The 25,212-nt window shown below is 34.8% G+C and overlaps 2 protein-coding genes across 3 annotated transcripts in view; both read right to left on the bottom strand.

Annotated features, from left to right (window-relative positions):
• LOC118768320 (SCO-spondin-like) overlaps positions 1-25,212 on the bottom strand; it is a 447,598-nt gene that overhangs the window by 315,447 nt on the left and 106,939 nt on the right. The gene's annotated exons all lie outside the window — the stretch shown is intronic.
• The window catches only part of LOC118768321, a 10,686-nt gene continuing 561 nt past the window's right edge, over positions 15,088-25,212 (bottom strand). The window contains exons 2-5 of one of the 2 annotated variants that reach the window (XM_036514555.1): positions 20,925-21,054; positions 18,006-18,038; positions 16,767-17,035; positions 15,088-15,111 (exon numbers count right to left, since the gene is read on the bottom strand). In XM_036514555.1, the coding sequence (XP_036370448.1) occupies positions 17,001-17,035; positions 18,006-18,038; positions 20,925-21,054 (198 nt within the window). In that variant the 3' untranslated portion in view covers positions 15,088-15,111; positions 16,767-17,000. The remainder of the gene's footprint in view (positions 15,112-16,766; positions 17,036-18,005; positions 18,039-20,924; positions 21,055-25,212) is intronic. The other variant, XM_036514556.1, reaches the window with a different exon arrangement.

Here is a 25,212-nt window from a genome sequence, read left to right as displayed (position 1 = left end):
TACTATTTAATTTGAAATGAATAGAGTGTTTGCAGTATATATCCATATATATATATATATTATCAGTTGCATATACACAGTGTATGTGTGTTGTTCATATACCAACTGTCTGCAGGATAGTGTCCTGCAGACACTGGGTGTTGTCCTTTACATGACACTGGGTGTTGATAAAGAAAATATATATAAACTATGTCTGTTTGACTGATATGTTTTCATCATTAGAGCTGCTTTCACTTTGAAATTACGTATATGCTAATATTAAACTGTAGGAATGATTGCTCAACACTGCATTGGTAGATAAATATCTTTATTTGTAAGTCGACAAGGCTACCATGAATTTCAGGCTGAGAGCAATCTCAGCGACCATCTAGCCTGCCACAGGGATGTTGGTGCTTATCTCCATTTTGGCTAAAAGCACAATGAAATCACAGGTAGCTGTGCATGATTTTGGAATAAACCAAAGAATATCGTTTTCTCGTAGGAGAAAAGAATATTATTTTCTGCCAAGAGAATTCAAAGGATCATGATATGATGAGCATTTTGTCTTCACAGATGAATTCAACATAAAGAAAATGAAAACAACCAAAGTAAAAACCAAGATTTGGCCACTACTTTCATGTTGAAGAATATGGTCCATTGTAGTATATATATATATATTTAGAATATAAAGACATTTCATATATTGATATTAAAACTTACGTACCAGTGTGAGGGGGTATAGTACCAGTTACCTCTGTAATCAAAGCATAAATAGCCATTTACTTCCAATCACATAACATTTATGCTGTGTCAGAAAAACAAATTACCATCTAATGAAAATATTTCAGTAAATGTGGAAAATTACATTGAATGCTTAAACTAAAAACATCTCTGTTTAAGTGTAATAGTAAATGTATTATGAATGGATTATCTGCTGACATATTCAAAGTTTAAATGATATTAGTCATTACAGGTAACATGTTGAGTGAGAAAAGACAAACTGACCGATGGTCATCTTATGAGCAATGCATATATTTCTTGATTGTCCATGTTATCTATTACATTACAGTTTTGCTTTCAATTCCTCTATCTGAACTAACCTCCAAATGTGATGAAACATGTATGCTACATGGTAGTGAGATGTGGGCCTGACTATGTAGAGCACGTGGGATGGTTTGATAGGATTGGAACAAGCTTTAATGTATGTGCAAAATTAGTGTGCATGTATGACAAAGTGCAAATGATGTGTGAGAGAAAATTATCCATAGGAGGAAGGAGTTGTAAGATGCAAGAGGGAAGACTTTGATTGCTTGGTCATGTGATAGTTTGATCATGTGAAACCATCACCTTATTGTATAAACATGTATGCTACATGGCAGTTAAATGTGGGCCTGCAGTATTCAACTGGTACTTATTTTATCGTCCCCAAAAGGATGAAAAGTAAAGTTGACCTTAGCGGAATTTGAACTCAGAACAAACGATAGATGAAATACCACTAAGCATTTTGTCCAGCATACTAACGATTCTACCAGCTCACCACCTCAAATACTTTCCTTTTAATAACTAAACAAACAGTAGAATTGTACTTACCTGATGGAGAAACAGCTATGCTAGATACACTTGGTCCTGCAACAGAATGGCAATTTATTTTTTATTAAATATCATTTTTGTATTGTTAATAGCTAATAGGGTTCTTCAATATATAGCATGTTGGAGAATATTTAATTAATAAATAATGAAGGTCTAAAAATGAAAACGAATTTATATTTATTGACAGACTTTAACCAGATTTGTAAAGCAAAATTTTAGGATTGCTTAATGTAAAATCAAACTAAATATTAAATATTTATTTTTATTGATAAACTTCTAAATATATATGTCCCATAATGTTGAATCTGACTTCTGTTCATAAAATTCAGTGTATGAAACAATTCAAAAAAGTTTTGATTATAATAATAAAAAAAAAAGACTGAATCTTTGGCTGCATTTCAGATATATTTTGAAATTGTTTGGGAGATAGAAAGAAAGAAAGACAGATAGATAGATAGATAGATGTATACATACATATAGACAGACAGAAAAGGTATAATTTAGCATGGCTGAGAATGTAGAATATGTAACTGAAAGAGAATTCTGAAAATTATTTTTCAGAAATAGAATATGTACTATTGAAAATTGGTGCTTTTTCGTTTACATACAATATCTTTCCACCCTATAAAAATGAAATGCTAAAATTCTTCTACTATTTAATTTGAAATGAATAGAGTGTTTGCAGTATATATCCATATATATATATATATTATCAGTTGCATATACACAGTGTATGTTGTTTGTTCATATACCAACTGTCTGCAGGATAGTGTCCTGCAGACACTGGGTGTTGTCCTTTACATGACACTGGGTGTTGATAAAGAAAATATATATAAACTATGTCTGTTTGACTGATAATGTTTTCATCATTAGAGCTGCTTTCACTTTGAAATTACGTATATGCTAATATTAAACTGTAGGAATGATTGCTCAACACTGCATTGGTAGATAAATATTCTTTATTTGTAAGTCGACAAGGCTACCATGAATTTCAGGCTGAGAGCAATCTCAGCGACCATCTAGCCTGCCACATGGGATGTTGGTGCTTATCTCCATTTTGGCTAAAAGCACAATGAAATCACAGGTAGCTGTGCATGATTTTGGAATAAACCAAAGAATATCGTTTTCTCGTAGGAGAAAAGAATATTATTTTCTGCCAAGAGAATTCAAAGGATCATGATATGATGAGCATTTTGTCTTCACAGATGAATTCAACATAAAGAAAATGAAAACAACCAAAGTAAAAACCAAGATTTTGCCACTACTTTCATGTTGAAGAATATGGTCCATTGTAGTATATATGTATATATTTAGAATATAGAAACATTTCATATATTGATATTAAAACTTACATACCAGTGTGAGGGGGTATAGTACCAGTTACCTCTGTAATCAAAGCATAAATATCCATTTACCTCCAATCACATAACATTTATGCTGTGTCAGAAAAACAAAGTACCATCTAATGAAAATATTTCAGTAAATGTGGAAAATTACGTTTAATGCTTAAACTAAAAACATCTCTGTTTAAGTGTAACAGTAAATGTATTATGAATGGATTATCTGCTGACATATTCAAAGTTTAAATGATATTAGTCATTATATGTAATATGTTGAGTGAGAAAAGACAAACTGACCGATGGTCATCTTATGAGCAATGCATATATTTCTTGATTGTCCATGTTATCTATTACATTACAGTTTTGCTTTCAATTCCTCTATCTGAAACTATCCTCCAAATGTGAAAACATGTATGCTACATGGTAGTGAGATGTGGGCCTGACTGTAGAGCACGTGGGATGGTTTGATAGGATTGGAACAAGCTTTAATGTATGTGCAAAATTAGTGTGCATGTATGACAAAGTGCAAATGATGTGAGAGAAAAATTATCCATAGGAGGAAGGAGTTGTAAGATGCAAGAGGGAAGACTTTGATTGCTTGGTCATGTGATAGTTTGATCATGTGAAACCATCACCTTATTGTATAAACATGTATGCTACATGGCAGTTAAATGTGGGAATGCAGTATTCAACTGGTACTTATTTTATCGTCCCCAAAAGAATGAAAAGTAAAGTCGACCTTAGCGGAATTTGAACTCAGAACAGAACGATAGATGAAATACCACTAAGCATTTTGTCCAGCATACTAACGATTCTGCCAGCTCACCACCTCAAATACTTTCATTTTAATAATTAAACAAACAGTAGAATTGTACTTACCTGATGGAGAAACAGCTATGCTAGATATACTTGGTCCTGCAACAGAATGGCAATTTATTTTTTATTAAATATCATTTTTGTATTGTTAATAGCTAATAGGGTTCTTCAATATATAACATGTTGGAGAATATTTAATTAATAAATAATGAAGGTTTAGAAATAAAAACGAATTTGTATTTATCGACAGACTTTTTCCAGATTTCCAAAGCAACTTCAGGATTGTTTAATGTAAAATCAAACTAAAAATGAAATATTTTTTTATTGTTAAACTAGTAAATATATATGTCCCATAAAGTTGAATACTACTTCTGTTCATAAAATTCAGTGTTTAAAAATAATTTCAAGGAAATGTTGTTTATAATTAAAAAAAAAAAAGATCAAATATTTCGCTGCATTTCAGAAATATTTTCAAATTGTTTGGGAGATAGATAGATAGATATTAACATATATACATGTAAATATAGTAAATCTTACGTACCAGTGTGAGGGTGTATAGTACCAGTTACCTCTGAAATCAAAGCATAAATAGCCATTTACTTCCAATCACATAACATTTATGTCGTGTTAGAAAAACAAATTACCATCTAATGAAAATATTTCAGTAAATGTGGAAAATTACATTGAATGCTTAAAATAAAAATATCTCTGTTTAAATGTAACAGTAAATGGATTATGAATGGATTATCTGCTGACATATTTAAAGTTTAAATGATGTTAGTCATTATACATAAAATGTTAAGTGAGAAAAGACAAACTGACCGATGGTCATCTTATGAGCAATGCATATATTTCTTGATTGTCCATGTTATCTATTACATTACAGTTTTGCTTTCAATTCCTCTATCTGAAACTATCCTCCAAATGTAAAAACATGTATGCTACATGGTAGTGAGGTGTGGGCCAGAATGCAGAGCATGTGGGGTGGTTTGATAGGATTGGAATAAGCTCTAATGTATGTGCAAAATTAGTGTGCATGTATGACAAAGTGCAAATGTTTGAGAGAAAAATTATCCGTAGAATAAAGGAGTTGTAAGATGCAAGAGAGAAGACTTTGATAGCTTGGTCATGTGATAGTTTGGTCATGTGATGTGTGTGGACAGCTGTATAAAGAATTTTAAATCATCAAAATGGATGAAACTTGTTGAAGAAGGAGAACCAGTAAAGTGTGAGATGACATGGTGAGGGTTGATATCAAGATGTTAAACCTCACAGAGGAAATGAAAAAGCACAAGGATGTGTGACAACAGGAGGTTCTCAAGAAGACCCGTCCATATCAGCAAAACTGAGTTCTGGAAGTGCTGGGTACATTGTGCTCTCCACCCATATTTTACATTGATTCCTCTCACCCCAAGAGAAGCAAACTAAATACTCAATTCCTACCTCTTCTCCCATTCTTACAGTCTTCCTCATCTTGTCATCTCTCTTGTTTTCCCATGAACATCAGTATTATTATCAGCCTCCTGCTTTCATCTCACCCACTTCCTCCTGCATCCCCGTGTCCATTCCCACCTCGTAACTCATTGGGGAGCACTCTTTAGCTCTACCCTACTATTTTATAGTTGCTAGCTGCCTCCATATCATCTCATCTGCTCCACATAAAATCTCTCTATATATAAATGGCAGTTTGTCTGTCTGTGTGTCTGTCAGGTTGTACCCTCACCCTGACCACGGCTTTCAACCGATTCTGATGAAACTTGACACACACATAGCCCAATGTCATAATTCAAAACTAACGCAGCTATAATTTTAAAAGTTTCCCCAGTTCTGAAAAAAATTGATAAATTCGACATGGGGTCGAGAATCTAAGCTTTTTATATGCAACACATTTTCTGTCTTGGGGACACAACTCGACCTTTTTATCGCCCAAAGGGACAGCTAGGAACATCGTATACACAGAAGTATTCGAGTGAAGAGAAGACATTGCAACCTACACATGCGCCTTCATTCCCTAGAGGGAAAGGACTAGATTGGGATTAGTCGTTGCCTACTAGGGGCTCTTACATACCCAGGCAACGCCGGGCTATGCTGCTAGTCTTGCAATACAGAACATTTTCTGCAAGAAATATATGTATTACTCATGGACTGTTTGTTGTCTTTTCTCACTCAACTTGTTACCAACATAAAGCTGACTCCCTCCACCAGTGTTTTGTAGTCTTCTGAGCTGAATGATGACCTCAATATAGCACGAGAGTACAAAAAGCATTGAGTACACACTGCAAGATGGTTGGTATTTGGAAAGGAAATGCAGCTGTAGGAACCAGACCAAAGTAGACACTGGATCACAGTACAGTTTTTGAACTCATTGAATGCTGTCAACCTATCCAACTGATGCCAGCATGGAACATGGACATTAAATAATGATGATGTTGAATTAACTCCTAGCATAATCAAATTTAAATGATATTAATCATTATAGCTAATAAGTTGGGTGAAAAAAGACAAACTGATAGCTTTTGAGCAATGCCTACACTTCGTTCAGGAATCCATGTTATCCGCGTGGCAGCCACACATTACTGAGTGACTTTTGCTCTCATCTCTCTCAAATTAATTATACATACAGTATTTCATATAGAATTATGTTTACTGTCCTTTTGTTATTTTTACACAATAAACCAGTCACTCAGTTTAATTTCAACTCTATTTATAAGCATTACAGGACAAGTGAACTCAGCAGGGTTAAAGGTTTCTGATGAGAAATAGCTTCATAAGCAACCAATAATTATTTCAAAGCATTTGTGATTAAGCTAAACATTCTGTCATAGAATAACGAATTACATTCAGTAATACTTTCATAATAATGGTTTCAACTTTTGCCACAAGAGAAGTAATTTTTGGTGGGAGGGGATGAGTTGATCACATCGACACATTTTTTCAACTTGTACATATTTTATCGACACCGAAATGATGAAATGTAAAGTTGACCTTAGCAGAATTTGAACTCTGTACATAGTGATAGATTAAATACCGCCAAGCATATCGTCCGGTGTTCTAATGATTCTACCAGCTCATCACCTTAAATACTTTCATTTTAATAATGAAACAAACAGTAGAATTGTCCTTACCTGATGGAGTAACAGCTGGTCCTGCAAGAAAATGGCAATTTATATGTATTATATATCATTTTTGTCTCATTAATAGCTAAAAGGGTTCTTCAATATATAGCATGTTGGAGAATATTATGAAGGTTTATAATGAAGGTTTAAAAATGTTGTAGAATGTTTTCCATTGTAGTTATAATCAGTATATAATATATATATTTAGAATATAAAGACATTTCATATATTGATATTAAAACTTACATACCAGTGTGAGGGTGTATAGTACCAGTTACCTCTGTAATCAAAGCATAAATAGCCATTTACTTCCAATCACATAACATTTATGTCGTGTCAGAAAAACAAATTACCATCTAAAAGAAAATATTTCAGTAAATGTGGAAAATTACATTGAATGCTTAAACTAAAAACATCTCTGTTTAAATGTAACAGTAAATGTATTATGAATGAATTAACTGCTGACGAGTGAGAAAAGACAAACTGACCGATGGTCATCTTATGAGCAATGCATATATTTCTTGATTGTCCGTGTTATCTATTACGTTACAGTTTTGCTTTTAATTCTTTTATCTGAAAGTATCATCCTAGTGTATAAACATGTATGCTACATGGTAGTGAGATGTGGGCCTGAATGCAGAGCACATTGGATGGTTTAATAGGATTGGAACAGGCTCTTATGTATGTGCAACGTTAGTGTGCATGTATGACAAAGTGCAAATGTTCTGAGAGAAAAATTAGCCATAGGAGGAAGGAGTTATAAGATGCAAGAGAGAAGACTTTGATAGTTTGGTAATGTGATGTGATGTGATAGTTTGGTCATGTGAAACCATCAGCTTATTGCATAAACATGTATGCTACATGGTAGTGAAATGTGGGACTCAATCCAACATTCAACTGGTACTTATTTTATCGACCGCAAAAGGATGAAAGGTAAAGTTGACCTTAGCGGAATTTGAACTCAGAACGTAGAGATAGATGAAATACCTATTTATTTACTATCCACAAGTGGCTAAATACAGAGAGGACAAACACCGACAAATGGAATAAGTCGTATATCGACCCCAGTGCGTAACTAGTACTTATTTTATCAACCCCAAAAGAATGAAAGGCAAAGTCAACCTCGGCGGAATTTGAACTCAGAACGTAATGGCAGACGAAATACCGGTAAGCATTTCACCCAGCATGCTAACGATTCTGCCAGCTCAACACCCTAAATACTTTCATTTTAATAACTAAACAAACAGTAGAATTGTCCTTACCTGATGGAGTAACAGCTATGCTAGTTACAATTGGTCCTGCAAAAAAAATGGCAATTTATTTTGAATTATATATCATTTCTGTATCGTTAACAGCTAATATGGTTCTTCAATGTATAAGGTGTTGGAGAATATTTGATTAATAAATAATGAAAGTTTAAAAATGAAAACGAATTTATATTTATTGACAGACTTTTTCCAGATTTGAAAAGCAAAACGTTAGGATTGCTTAATGTAAAATCAAACTAAATATTAAACATTTTTTTATTGTTAAACTTTTAAATATATATGTCCCATAAAATTGAATATGACATCTGTTCATAAAATTCAGTCTATGAAAAAAATTTCACAAAAGTTTTGTTTATAATTCAGAAAAAAATACGATTGAATATTTGGCTGCATTTCAGAACTATTTTCAAATTGTTTGGGAGAGAGACAGACAGACTGACAATAAGAGAAGGTATAAATTAGCATGGGTGAGATTGTAGAATATGTAACTGAAAGAGAATTATAAAAATTATTTTTTAGAATTAGAATATGTGCTGCTGAAAATTGGTGCTTTTTCATTTTACATACAATATCTTTCCACCCTATAAAAATGAAATGCTAAAATTCTTCTAATTTTTCTTCAAAACCATCTGATATTTTTTATGCTATTTAAGTTTCACAAGATTCATGATGTGGAAAAGAATGTGTAACAAGATGGTGTTGGATCTCTTGAGCGTTGTTTCACAATATAAAAGCACGTGTACTGATTCTACTTCACTTCCTTTTTTGTTATTATTTGTCAACTGCTGTAGACATAAATTGGCAAAAATCCTGCCAAGAGAATTCAAAGGATCCTGATATGATGATTATTTTGTCTTCACAGATGAATTCAACATAAACAAAATGAAAACAACCAAAGTAGAAACCAAAATTTTGCCACTACTTCCATGTTGAAGAATATGGTCCATTGTAGTTATAATCAGTATATATATATATATTTAGAATATAAAGACATTTCGTATATTGATATTAAAACTTACATACCAGTGTGAGGGCGTATAGTACCAGTTACCTCTGAAATCAAAGCATAAATATCCATTTACCTCCAATCACATAACATTTATGCTGTGTTAGAAAAACAAATTACCATCTAATGAAAATATTTCAGTAAATGTGGAAAATTACATTGAATGCTTAAACTAAAAATATCTCTGTTTAAGTGTAACAGTAAATGTATTATGAATGGATTAACTGCTGACATATTCAAAGTTTAAAAGATGTTTGTCATTCTATGTAATATGTTGAGTGAGAAAAGACAAACTAACCGATGGTCATCTTATGAACAATGCATATATTTCTTGATTGTCCATGTTATCTATTACATTACAGTTTTGCTTTCATTTCCTCTCGCTGAAAGTATCATCCTAGGGTATAAATATGTATGCTACATGGTAGTGAGATGTGGGCCTGAATGCAGAGCACATTGGATGGTTTGATAGCATTGGCACAAACTCTAATGTATGTGCAACGTTAGTGTGCATGTATGACAAAGTGCAAATGTTCTGAGAGAAAAATTAGCCATAGGAAAAAAGAGTTGTAAGATGCAAGAGAGAAGTCTTGTGAAACTAACATCTTATTGTATAAACATGTATGCTACATGGTAGTGAAATGAGGGCCTCAATGCAGTATTCAACTGGTACTTATTTTATCGACCCTAAAAGGATGAAAGGTAAAGTTGACCTTAGCGGAATTTGAACTCAGAACGTAGCAATTGATGAAATACCACTAAGCATTTTATCCTGCATGCTAACGATTCTGCCAGCTCACCACCTTAAACACTTTCATTTTAATAACTAAACAAACAGTAGAATTGTACTTACCTGATGGAGTAACAGCTGGCCCTGCAAGAAAATGGCAATTTATTTTGTATTATATATCATTTTGGTATCGTTAATAGCTATAGGGTTCTTCAATATATAGCATGTTAGAGAACATTTGATAATAAATAATGAAGTTTTAAAAATGAAAACGAATTTATATTGAGAGAGTTTTTCCAGATGTGTAAAGCAAAACTTTAGGATTGTTTAATGTAAAATCAAACTAAATATTAAACATTTTTTTTTACTGCTAAACTTCTAAATATATAAATCCCATAAAGTTGAATATGACTTTTCTGTTCATAAAATTCAATGTATGAAAAAAATTTCAAAAAAGATTTGTTCATAATTTAAAAAAAAAAAGATCGAATATTTGGCTGCATTTCAGAAATATTTTCAAAACATTTGGGAGACAAACAGACAGACAGACAGCTAAAGATAGATAGATAGATAGATAGATAGATAGATAGATAGATAGATAGATAGATAGATAGATAGATAGATAGATAGATAGATAGATAGATAGATAAATAGTTACATACATACATACATTCACCAATATTTCCCAAGTACTACTGTTTTTTTTTAAAATGAATAGAGTGTTTGCAGTATATATCCACATATATATATCATCAGATGCACATACACAGTGTATGTTGTTTGTTTATATACCAACTTGCTGCAGGATAGTGTCCTGAGGAAACTCTTTACATGACACTGGGTGTTTATAAAGTAAACATATAAACTATGTATGTGTGACTGATAATGTTTTCATCATTAGACTTACATATATTGATATTAAAACTTACATACCAGTGTGAGATGTGTACTGATGATAAATACCAGTTACTCACTGTAGTACCATATCAGATGTACATTACTTATATTATCATGTATCACATAATATACTATGTTAGAAAATTATAAAAACATCCATGTATAATGTACAAATGAAAGTCACATGTAAAACAAATGTACAAAAAACAGAAATGAAGAAAATGACAAAAAAATAAAAAACTGTTCAAATGAAAGAAATGAATGAGATTATATAATATGTTGAATGAAAAAGAAAAACAAAAGCAAAGAAATATGAGCAAGCATAGTATTTATTTGATTGTCAATGTCATGTACATTACAGATGTTAGATTTGAATTCCTCTATCATATGCTATCAATCTTATTGTATAAACATGTATGCTACATGGTACTGAAATGTGGGTGTCAATGCAGTATTCAACTGGTACTTATTTCATCGACCCCAAAAGAATGAAAAGTAAAGTTGACCTTAGCGGAATTTGAACTCAGAACAGAACGATAGATGAAATACCACTAAGCATTTTGTCCAGCATGCTAACGATTCTGCCAGCTCACCACCTCAAATACTTTCATTTTAATAACTAAACAAACAGTAGAATTGTACTTGCCTGATGGAGTAACAGCTGGTCCTGCAAGAAAATGGCAATTCATATGTATTATATATCATTTTTGTATCGTTAATAGCTAATAGGGTTCTTCAATATATGGCATGTATATACTTTAATCTTGGAGAAGATTTGATTAATAAATAATATCAAAATCGAAATCAAATTCGATGACTGGCATCCGTGCTAGTGGAGCGCTAAGAGTACCATATGAGTGAGATTGTTGCCAGAGCAACAAGCTGGCCTCCGTGCCGGTAGCATGGACAAAGCACCAATCGAGTGTGATTGTCACCTGTGTTGCCTTTCTAGCACTTGTCCTGGTGGCATGTGAAAAAACATTCAAAGGAAGTTGTTGTCCGTGCCACTGGACTGCCTCCTGTGCAAGTGGCACAGAAAAAGTACCATGTGAGCGTGGCTGTTGCCAGTACTGATTGACTGGCCCTCGTGCCGGTGGCATGTCAAATCGCCCACTACACTCTCAGAGTGGTTGGCATTAGGAAGGGCATGCAGCTGTAGGAACTCTGCCAGATCAGATTGGAGCCTGGTGCAGCCATCTGGTTCGCCAGTCCTCAATCAAATTGTCCAACGCATGCTAGCATGGAAAGCGGACATTAAACGATGATGATGATGATAATGATGAATGAAAGTTTTTAAAAAATCGAATTTATATTTATTGAGAGATTTTTTTCCTGATTTGTAAAGTAAAACTTTAAGAGCGTTTAATGTAAAATCAAACTAAATAATAAGTTTTTTTTATTGTTAAACTTTTATATATTTGTCCCATAAAGTTGATTATTATTAAACCTGGAACCACATGGTTGAGAAGCAATCTTTTTACCACACAGCTACAAATCTTCTTAAAAAAATAGTTAAAATTCTATGACAGAATTCTGAGACCCCCTTCGGTCATGACACAAACCATGGGGTTATACCTAGAAAGTTACCCTCCGAGGCACAAGCCCTGGCAAGGTTGTTTAGGGAAGACCAGCAGTCGCTCATGCATAGCCGCCTCCCCTCTCCACACCAACAGAAAGGCAAAGACTGATACAGCTTGGCACCTGTGACATCGCAACTCATTTCTACAGCTAAGTGAACTGGAGCAACATGAAATAAAGTGTCTTGCTCAAGAACACAACACGCAGCCCGGTCGGGGATTCGAGCTCACAACCTCACGATTGTAAGTTCGATGCTCTAACCACTGGGCCATGCGCCTTCACTATATATGATAGAATAGATAAATATAAACAGTGAAGACCTTTGTTATAATAATTGTAGTGTTAAATTTACTTACCTTCTGAAGACACAGGTGATTTAATCTTTTTTGTAACTGAAAAGGGGAAGCAAACCATTTTATTATAAACTATTTTACACTGCTAACATTCGTAGAAAAATTCAATGCTTTAGATTTACGCTTTAAGTCTTATAGAAGATTTAATTAGGTGTAGGAGTGGCTGTGTGGTAAGTAGCTTGCTTACAAACCACATGGTTCCGGGTTCAGTCCCACTGTGTGTCACCTTGGGCAAGTGTCTTCTACTATAGCCTTGGGCTGACCAAAGCCTTGTGAGTGGATTTGGTAGATGGAAACTGAAAGAAGCCCGTTGTATATATGTGTGTGTGTATATGTTTGTGTCTGTATATGTGCCCCCAACATCGCTTGACAACCAATGCTGGTGTGTTTACGTCCCCATAACTTAACGGTTTGGCAAAAGAGACCAATAAGATAAGTATTAGGCTTACAAAGAATAAGTCCTAGGTTCGATTTGCTCAACTAAAGGCGTTTCAAATGACTGAAACAAGTAAAAGAGTGAAAGAGTAACCAAACAGCAAGGGTTTAGTGAAAGAAAAACATCCCCGTTTTTCCAGCAAATGACAATTTCAAGTTTTCTTTTCGTGATAATGCTGTTTGTCAGAGAGCTATTATAATATCATTATAATAATATTAATATTCATGATATTGTGATTGATATGTAAGTTCAGTATTAGAGTATTAGAATACATGGAAATGTTCAACAGGTTACAGAAAAATTGCATTTTATCATCAGCCATAATATGTCTTGATGGAAAAATGTTAAAAAAAAAAGACTACCTGTATATAAGCTGGCTTCAAATATCAAAACATTCATTGTCCATTAAGCTAAACCTTTTGTGTATATAGCTATATATAACAATGTATTTTATTTAGAAGCATTAACTCTTTTGTTACCATATTAATTTTGAGATGCTCTGTGTTTCTTTCAATTAATTTTAATTATAACAAAGAAGTTATGAAATAACTTAGTTGTCGTTAAGCTAGTATTCATCATCATCATCGTTTAACGTCCTTTTTCCGTGCTAGCATGGGTTGGACGGTTCGAAGGGGTCTGGGAAGCCAGGAGTCTGCACCAGGCTCCAGTCTGATCTGGCAGTGTTTCTACAGCTGGATGCCCTTCCTAATGCCAACCACTCCGTGAGTGTAGTGGGTGCTTTTTACATGCCACCTGCACAGGTGCCAGGGGAGGCTGGCAGTGGCCACGATCAGTTGGTGCTCTTTTACGGGCCACCGGTACGGAAGCCAGTCAAGGCGGCGCTGGCATCGGCCACATTCGGATGGTGTTTTTTACATACCACCGGCACAAGTAACACTACCACAATCTCCTCAAGCACAGCAGGTCACCCTACGACATTTGTACTACAGAGCCAGATTCAGCCAGGTTGGTATCGAAAGGGTTAACATATAGCTGAGTAGTGTTTGAAATGAGCATATGTCTCGTACACATGTTTTAATATATCAACAACTGGTCACTGAGTATCTTTGATAATAACTCTGTGTGTCAACTGCATTGCTACTATAACTGTTCCTGCTTCTTTTTACTGTTGAGCTGTCTACCAACTCTTCCACAGATACCAGACTCGTTTATCATCCCAGATCTCACCATATTAAGAGTATCTTTCCCCTCGAAGTGGAGGCACATGGCTTAGTGGTTAGGGTGTCAGCATCATGATCGTAAGATTGTGGTTTCGATTCCTGGACCGGGTGATGCATTGTGTTCTTGAGCAAAACACTTCATTTCACGTTGCTCCAGTCCACTCAGCTGGCAAAAATGAGTAAATACGAGGTTGAGTTTTGTATCGAACTGTAACATATGATTACAGTCACAGTTATTCTTTTACTCTTTCACTTGTTTCAGTCATTTGACTGTGGCCATGCTGGAGCACCACCTTTTAGTTGAGCAAATTGACCCCAGGACTTATTCTTTGTAAGCCTAATACTTATTCTATCGGTCCCTTTTGCCGAACCGCTAAGCAACGGGGGTGTAAATGCACCAGCATTGGTTGTCAAATGACGTTGGGGGGGGGGCAAAAACAGACACACAAACATATACACACACATACATATATACATATATCCGATGGGCTTCTTTCAGTTTCCGTCTACCAAATCCACTCACAAGGCTTTGGTTAGTCTGAGGCTTTAGTAGAAGACACTTGCCCAAGGTGTCACATATGGGACTGAACCCTGAACCATGTAGTTCGTAAGCAAGCTACTTACCACACAGTCACTTCTACGCCTAACAAAATTAGATAGTGCAGCTGGGTTATAATCTTAGACCAAGAAAAAAATTGAGTGTCAATATTACATATTTCATCAAAAACAAACACAAACATTGAAAAGAGAAATGCATTTCCAAAATGAATTAATTAGAAAAGTATACATACCGTATTCACTATGAACTGTACCGAAATAGTCTAGAAGTAAACACAAGAAAGGAACCAAATAATCCAGAAGTAAATACAGAAACAAAATAACAATTCTTCCAATGTACACCTATTTTTAGAAGTAATTGATTTATTCTTTTTGTGTTTATATCAATCAACAATGATTTTAAGTGGTTTATTTATTTTACTTAATGTTTAGAATATAAGTAAACAGCAGAAAACTTAGTGAAAATTTAAAGTTGGAGTGTATCATAAAACCAAACATATATTGGGGATGTTTAATATAGACAGAAAATCTAGTCCATTATTTTTTTTTTTTTTTCAATATATTCAAAATTAAAAATATAAAGATTATTTGAATATTTAAAGAAATAATTGATAATTTTAAACAGTTTATCTATTTAGATATTTTAAAAGAGTTTATATATCTTTATGTACATATATATATATATATATATATATATGGTTATCAGTAATAATATAGGGTGAAATTAATTAATTTGGAATAATCATTAATTTCACCAAGTAGATTTCGGCATGTAAAAGCCTCATTCGAGGAAAGTTTAAGTAATACTAAGTAATTAAGGGTTTAGCAACGATTTGCCTCACCACACACCGAATTTAAGTGCTGTGGTTTTACTGAGATCTCCCTTTTAGTAGAAAGAATAGCTATAACTCTTTGACTGCTATTTCTAAATTCGGTGTGTGGTGAGGCAAATCGTTGCTAAACCCTTATTACTTAGTATTACTTATATATATATATATATATAATATATATATATATATGGTTATCAGTAATAATATAGGGTGAAATTAATTAATTTGGAATAATCATTAATTTCACCAAGTAGATTTCGGCATGTAAAAGCCTCATTCGAGGAAAGTTTAAGTAATACTAAGTAATTAAGGGTTTAGCAACGATTTGCCTCACCACACACCGAATTTAAGTGCTGTGGTTTTACTGAGATCTCCCTTTTAGTAGAAAGAATAGCTATAACTCTTTGACTGCTATTTCTAAATTCGGTGTGTGGTGAGGCAAATCGTTGCTAAACCCTTAATTACTTAGTATTACTTATATATATATATATATATATATATATATACATATACATATATATATATATACATACATTTATATAAATACACATACATTTTATATATGTATGTATGTATATATATACACACATACATTATATATATATTTATGTATGTGTAATAGTTTAATAAATTTTGACTCTTTTGTATTAACATAAGTATTTAGTAAGTGAGTGTTTTCTTATCAATCACTCAAGAGAAATTGGTAAATAGTGTGAATGGTTTCAAAAGCATAGTTTATTTTTTAGATTTTATTTTGTCCTATAAAAAAAAGTAGATGATGAATTGAATGGAGAAGCATATTGACCGATGGCGATCATACATTTCACTGCTGGAAAAAAAAAGACTGAACATGATTAAGTAAGTTTAACTATTGTAGATTAAATCTTGTTGAATGGAGGCAATTCCAGAGAGATGAATCATTAGCAAAATGTTCACTAGCAATTGTAGGAAAGGAAACGCAGTTATGAATGCTTAAATGATGGCATATGTGTACGGAAAACCCGAGGAAAGAAAGTGTGAAACAGCAATGGTTATCGTGACAATAGCAGTTAAAATTAGAGGATGAAACTGGTCAAAAGTTTACCTACCAATTTTTCCTCAAATTCTGTCCAATGTGGTTGGCAGGATTAGAGGGATGCTTTCTTAGAAATGGGACACACTGTTGTGTGTATGCAAAAATCAGGATAGATTTTGGTAGAAAGTGAAAGACTGATGAGTTTAGTGAGTATAGGAGCATGTTCTGTGTTGCAATATTTGAGTTTAATGGAAAGAACCTCATCAGAGTTGGTGGCGTTGTTAATCTCAAGAAACCATTGGTATTTTCAAACTTGACACATGTGTTTGCAATATGATAAGCCTGGTGGGGTGAAAGGTGATAATTTGGAAATTTGCCAGAGGTGTGTAGTGTGGAGTTGGACAGAAAATGGACAGCAAAGATGAAAGCTTTCTTTTCAGGAATGCTGTCTATGGAACTATTATTGTTATTGAGAAGTGTAGAAGGAGAGAATTCTGTGAAGCTGGTGAGGGTTTGTTTTTCGGTGAGGAACCAGAAGAACCAACAAGAGAGACAGAAAAGCTTGAAGGCAACACATGAAGGCATGCTTGTGCAGTCCAAGGGGTGGTCTTGCAGAAATTTGCCTCACTGGATAACCACCACCCAGTTTTGGAGAGCAGGTGAAGTTCTCCAGGTATTATAAGCTTTGTTTTTGCCTGTACTGTGTGGGGAAACTAGGAACATTGAATCAAATACTTTAATGAAGATATTTGAAATATTTATTATATCCTATAACTGTCTTCAAAACCTTAGGAAAAAATATTTTCCCTTATATATTCTTTAAAAAGTGAATAACAAAGTAGTCAAGTCACTATTTTTAGAATGATGACATTGTAAAAATAGTCATATTTCGCTATTTCAGAATTTATATTAATTCCCATCAAAGTATTTAACAGACATCTCAACATCATTAATCTCAGTTGTAACTCAGATGATTGGAAAGTGACAGAGTTGAGAGGAATGTGATTCTAAGGAAGAAAGATTTATCCAAGCATTTTGTATGAGATCTGAAAATGAGAAGAAAGTGGTGAATAAAGTAGGTTTGTAAGAAGGTGGAATGAAAGTAAAGCCACTTAATGAACTCTCAAAGAAATTTTCAGTGGATGGATGCACTTGCTACCGAGATTAACATCTAGTAAATAGAAAGAGTGTAATGGATGAGATTTATCTAATCTATAAAGATGAAGTTTAAAAGAAAAATACACGTTTATGTGTATATGTTTAATTTACTTTTAATTACATGAATTTTTATTTGCATGAAATGGTTCCATACCTTGGTAAGGTGTTTCAAAATCAACAGGAATAACTAAAAAAATAATCAATGGAAAGTTGAACATTATTCTCTTTATCTTCAGTTTCAGATTAATCAATTGGCAACATGGCAGTTTGATTTATTTATCCATTTTAAAAAAAATATTTAGAAAATTTTAAAAAATTTTATATGATTGCATTACTTTAGTAAAATTGAATAAGAATTAACAATTACTAATTTTAAAATTTTAAATCATTAAAATAATAATTTATAGATCATCAATATTCTCAACGTTAAATCATTTCTGCAAGTTGAATATTATTTCTTTTAAATTATTGAGGACATACTGAGATTTTCTTTAAATTAGGTTTATCAAGGTTTATAAATGTTTTTTTTCTCTAATAATTATAATTTTGCTAGTAACAAAGAGGTTTATCATTTTATGATATTTTTGTTTAATATGTTGATATTTTCATTGCAGAGATGACATTTTTATAAGCTACTTAATATAGAAAACGAAGTTCCTTCTTATTAATGTACTTTTTAAATGATTTAAATGTAAGACCTTTTGAACAATAATCAATTACAAGTACTTTTTCCTAAAAAATGTATGATTTTAAATTAAAAGAAAATTGAACTTAAAATATATTTAAATTGTCAGATTAAGTGAAAAAGAGAGAACAAAAAGACGAAAATAGCATTCTGGTGATAGAGAGTGTTATGAGGGTGGGCTGAAAAGTTCATAGGCTGACTATGAAGGAGTGATGCTAGAGATGTGAAATCTTACTTAGATTAATTCCAACTCTTCTTATTAATAACTGTATTGTTTCTTTTCACATAAACTGATATCTCACGGTGAGATATCAGTTTATGGCGGTGAGCTGGCAGAAACGTTAGCATGCCGGGCAAAAGCTTAGCGGTATTTCACCTGCCGTTATGTTCTGAGTTCAAATTCCGCCAAGGTTGACTTTACCTTTCATCCTTTCGGAGTCAATAAATTAAGTACCAGTTACACACTGGGGTCGAAGTAATTGACTTAATCCCTTTGTCTGTCCTTGTTTGTCCCCTTGTGGGCAATAAAGAAATAACAAACTGATATCTCACTGTTCAAAGAAGACTTCAAAAGTAATTTGTAGTGCCTTCTCTTGAAAATGGACAAAATTTGGCATCGTGGTGTTATCACATACCTACAGATTAAGGGTTTAGCCTCCAACGACATTCATAACCGACATGGTTGCTACATTAGGGGACGATGCTCCAGCTTTATCAACAGTAGAAAAGTAAGCAGCTGAATTTAGAAGGTGAAGGAAGAGTCTTGAAGATGACTCAAGATCTGGACGTCCTGCAGCTGTCACCACCGAGGAAAACATTGATCATATTCACCACATGGTGATGGATGACAGATGATTGACTATAAACCAAACAGCCAATACTATTAGCATACCCCATGAGAGGGTTGAGAATGTTCTGCACAATGAACTTGGCATGATGGAGGAAAATCTGACATTGCTTGAAGCAGATCCAGCAGGTTTCCCAGAACGGTTTCTAAGCCAGGATGAGTGTTGGCTTCATCACTTTGAGCCAGAAGCAAAGACAGACCATGCAATGAAGACATGTCTCTTCACCTGCTCCAAAGAAGGCCAGTGTTGCTTCATCAACAGGAAAGTCAATGGCCTCAGTTTTTGGGATGCAAAAGGCATTGTGTTTATGAACTATCTTCAAAGGAGTATAATACTCTCATCAATTGAGAGTATTATGCCAACTTGTTGAGGTAGTTAGAAAAGGCTATCAAAACCAAACTCCCTAGAAAACTGACAAAAGTGGTCTTGTTTCATTGTGATAATCCTCTGGTACACAAGTCCTAGGTTTCAATGGCTGCTGTACATAACTGGGGTTTTTTAACTGATTGATCACTGTTGTCCCTATTCTTTTAGTTTGCTCCCCTCTGACTATTATCTGTCCCCCAGCATGTAAAAACATTTGGCTGAGAAGTACTGCGACAGTGATGATAACATCATATCTGCTGTTGATGACTTTTTGTGACCAGCAGGATAAAAGCTTCTTTATTAATGAGATCCAAGCACTGCAATACCGATGGAAGAGATGTATCGACTGCAAGAGGGACTATGTTGAAAAGACAAACCTCATTTGGTCACATTGTGTGTGAGTATCTTGGTCAGCCTATGAACTTCTCAGCTGACACTTGTACATTATTTATGGTTAATATTGGAAACATGAAGTAAAATGCAAGAAGATTCATTTATATTTGCTTAAAAGCATAACACTATAACTGCTCTAGAATTTCAATATACAATTTTGAATTTAAACCATTTATTATTCAGTATCCTAACCTAACATAATTTATTTTTACTGTGTAGAATTCTGAACAACTCAATGCAGTATTAGCTTACCTGCTGAAGCCTCAGACAATACTTAACTCTTCCAGCCCTCTCCACCTAGCTTTACATTGGTATTTCAACTTCAAAACTTAATTCAGCTCTGGCTTGTATGCCTCAGAAACAATTTATCATTAATTGGTGCAATTTTTAGCTTAGTATACAAAGTACAAATCTTATTGTCTTGTTAATTAAAACTACTACAATATCTCTTCACTTGTCAGGCTTAATTTCCATTGAGGTTCCAATCCCCAATCAGTCAAAGAATATTTTCATAAATAGTCTATCATAATATTGAAAAGGTATATAATCTTATAATTTAAGATGAAAGGGGCATTTGTGAGGTTCACATCTCCATCAAAAACAATCTTAGTGGAAGCAAAGTGAATCAAATTCAGAGAATTGAAAACCCAGATTTCTTTTAGTGTATTTCTTGTTTTATTGCATGTCGTAAAATCTTAGAATATATCAAAAGAAAATGATTCAGCTCTACTTTGAGCTATGTTAACCCAATGAATATACATACCCATTAATATATACATACCTTTCATTAGGCAACCTTTCAAGGACAAAGTGATTTTCATGTTTTTATAACTTGAAGGTTTAAATTTAATCAAAATCGATCTGGCTTCTGTTCCACTTGGAATGGAAACACTTGAATTAGCAAGACGGGTCTGTAAAGCCATAAGAAACCTATTATTCTCAATGTAAACAAATAAATATAGTTTTCAATTTTCAATAAAATATAATACCTTTAGAAAAAAATATTCTGAGCCATGGAGCTCTCTTTACTCTATACTTTTTTACTTGTTACAGGGACGTAAACACACCAGCATCAGTTGTTAAGCAATGTTGGGGGGACAAACACAGAGACACAAACATACACACACATATATATATATGACTGTGGCCATGCTAGAGCACCACCTTTAGTTGAGCAAATCGACCCAAGGACTTATTTTTTGTAAACCTAGTACTTATTCTAATGGTCTCTTTTGCCAAACTGCTAAGTTACAGGGACAGAAACACACCAGCATCAGTTGTAAAGCGATGTTGGGGACACACACAAATATATGCACATACACATACATACACATATATATATATAAAAACTGAAAGAAGCCCATTGTATATATGTATATACGATGGGCTTCTTTCAGTTTCTGTCTGCATATCCACTCACAAGGCTTTGGTCGGCCTGAGGCTATAGTAGAAGACACTTGCCCAAGTATCCATGCAGTGTGAATAAACCCGGAACCACTTGGTTGGTAAGCAAGCTACTTACCACACAGCCACTCCTGCGCCTGGTTGTTATGATCTGGAGCTTCTTAATGACTATTGACTGTGAATTCCATATTTTGGTATCAAAAAATCTAAACAACTTATATAAAGAATGTTTACTATAAACCAGGTGAGAGATGATATGTATGTTATATGTTCTGTGCAGCAATAGAAGTCAGCAATTTTCAAAATTCATATAAGATATATATATATAGGCACAGGAGTGGCTGTGTGGTAAGTAGCTTGCTAACCAACCATATGGTTCTGGGTTCAGTCCCACTGCGTGGCATCTTGGGCAAGTGTCTTCTGCTATAGCCCCGGGCCGACCAATGCCTTGTGAGTGGATTTGGTAGATGGAAACTGAAAGAAGCCTGTCGTATATATGTATGTATATATATATATGTGTGTGTGTATGTGTTTGTATGTCTGTGTTTGTCCCCCTAGCATTGCTTGACAACCGATGCTGGTGTGTTTACATCCCCGTCACTTAGCGGTTCGGCAAAAGAGACCGATAGAATAAGTACTAAGCTTACAAAGAATAAGTTCCGGGGTTAATTTGCTCGACTAAAGGCGGTGCTCCAGCATGGCCGCAGTCAAATGACTGAAACAAGTAAAAGAGAGTAAAAGAGAGAAAAGAGAGTATCATATATTTACAAAATGTTTCTGAAAAATACCACATTTCTCATTGGTAGCATCAATAAGCCAATGATAGAACCTTTGCTGGTCTCTTGATCAGTTAGAAATAGCAGCCAAATTATCTCAAATACACTGTATCATCTTACAATAAAGTAACGTTCAAAGTTCTGGTCCATTGATGCCTTTCCTGGGGTTCCCTCTGTTGCAAGATTATGAACCGGGCTTCCACCAGGGCTATTATGATGATCTCATGGCATGTGACACCCTTTATACTTATTTATGTATCTCAACCAAAATGCAATATTAAATCTCCTGGACAATTCTCCACCTCTTAGATATCCTTGGAAGCAATCTAGACCCAATCTTCACTAGCCAATATATAAGCCACACATCCTCTTCTTCTCTGAAATGTAAAGCCCTAACTCCTTATCTAGAACTAACCTGCACTGTAATATTTTCATCCTATTTTATCACCAAATTTGTATATATTTCGATACTTGAATTGTTTGTAAATAATTTACTCTTTTTACTCTTTTACTGTTTCAGTCATTTGACTGTGGCCATGCTGGAGCACCACCTTTTAGTCGAGCAAATCGATACCCCAGGACTTATTCTTTGTAAGCCTAGTACTTATTCTATTTGATCTCTTTTGCCGAACCGCTAAGTTACGGGGACGTAAGCACACCAGCATCGGTTGTCAATCGATGTTGGGGGGACAAACACAGACACACAAACATATTCACACACACATACATATATATATATACACACACATATATATGACGGGCTTCTTTCAGTTTCCGCCTACCAAATCCACTCACAAGGCTTTGGTCGGCCCGAAGCTATTGTAGAAGACACTCGTCCAAGGTGCCACACAGTGCGACTGAACCTGAAACCATGTGGTTGGTAAGTAAGCTACTTACCACACAGCCACTCCTACGCCTATGTTGATTTTTCATCCGGATCTTACAGTTTGATTACAGATAGTGTCCGTAGTCTCAGACTCATCTGTATCACAGTTTATAGTCTCTTCACATTCACCATTTGGTTGAGCTGTTGGATTCCCAGCAGCTGTCCACAGATGACGGCGATTTTGTCGATACTGTTTTCCATTTGACATCATTATGTTGTAAGGATCTTGGTGCATCATCAACTGATTTGACAACTCCTGTCATCCATGACTGATTTTCTTGAATCCTGACTTGCTGTCCAGGAGTCAAGAAAGGTAACTCTCTGCTACCTCTGTCATAGAAGTACTTTTCCTGGTCTTGATGGACTTTCAGCTGACCCTGTAGCTGTTTCTGGTCCTAAGGTTTCAGCAAAGCATCAGTTACAGGTAAGCAACTCTTCAGGTGCCTGCTCATTAGCATCTGAGCTGGTGATAGATTGACCATGTCAAGCGGTGTATTTCTGTACTTAAGTAGAGCTAAGTAGACATCTCGGCCACTAGCTTCTGCTTTCTTGAACAGATTTTTTACTATCTGAACTGTACACTCAGCTTGTCCATTTGATAGTGGGTATGTCAGACTTGATGTTGTGTGTCTGAAGGCCCATTCTAGACCAAAGGTATGGAACTCTGCACATCATGAACAGCAGTCCGTTATATGTCATGAGCTCATCTGGGATGCTGTGTCTGACAAAGAGAAATTTCACTGCTGTGATTGTCATTTTACCTGATAAGTCAAACAATTTCACAATTGCAGGGTACTTTCAGAAATAGTCCACACACATCAGGTAGTCAATGTTTTTGTACACAAACAAGTTGGTTCCGACTTCAGTCCACGGTCAACCAGGAATTTCATGGCTCTTCAACGGTTGTTTCAGATTACTCTTTCTGTTCTCATTGAATATTTTGATACAAATTCTTCAATTTGAACAGTCATTCCAAGCCAGAAGATAACATCTTTGGCTCTGAGTATGCACTTTGTCGCTCTGAAATGAGCATCATGAATTCTGTTCAAAATTTCTATTTGTAGTGTTGCAGGAACCACAACTTGGGCAGCTTTGAAGATGAGGTCATCAACAACAGTCAGTTCATCTCAAATATTCCTGTAGACTCTTGCACTTGCTGGGACATCACTTCTGTTTTCTGGCCATCTCAAAGCTGGACTTTGAGCAAATTCCTTTATGATATTTGTTGTGCACCACTTTATGGGCAGTGGTTAGGGCAGCGGACTCGCGGTCATAGGATCGCGGTTTCGATTCCCAGACCGGGCGTTGTGAGTGTTTATTGAGCGAAAACACCTAAAGCTCCACGCGGCTCCAGCAGGGATGGTGGTGATCCCTGCTGTACTCTTTCACCACAACTTTCTCTCACTCTTACTTCCTGCTTCTGTTGTACCTGTATTTCAAAGGGCCGGCCTTGTCACTCTCTGTGTCACGCTGAATATCCCCGAGAACTACGTTAAGGGTACACGTGTCTGTGGAGTGCTCAACCACTTACATGTTAATTTCACGAGAAGGCTGTTCCGTTGATTCGGATCAACCGGAACCCTCGTCGTCGTAACCGACGGAGTGTTTCCTTCCTTAAGAACTTTATGGGCAGCACTTTTTGTCACTGTTGCTGTCAGAGATGCAGTGATTCGGTTATCAGCTGTATGGATATTCATAAATAAGAACACTAGTCTCCACCAATTGCAATATTTGAAAAGTATTATTAATGCATAATTCATGAAAACACTGTTTTAAGCAAATACAGGAGACTCAATACTTGATTGATTTCGTATCAACTGCTGTAGGAGGGAAAATTTCAAAATATGTGTGTACGAGTGTCTGTGTAGTAAGTAGCTTGCTTATGAACCACATGGTTCTGGGTTCAATCGCATTGTGTGGCAGCTTGGGCAAGTGTCTTCTACTATAGCCTCGGGTATCAAAGCCTTGTGAATGGATTTAGTAGACAGAAATTTAAAGAAGCC

Source organism: Octopus sinensis, linkage group LG28 (assembly GCF_006345805.1).
Source record: "Octopus sinensis linkage group LG28, ASM634580v1, whole genome shotgun sequence".
Lineage (NCBI taxonomy): Eukaryota > Metazoa > Mollusca > Cephalopoda > Octopoda > Octopodidae > Octopus > Octopus sinensis.
Note: the sequence above shows the minus strand (reverse complement) of the source record. Positions and strands in the feature narration are given on the sequence as shown.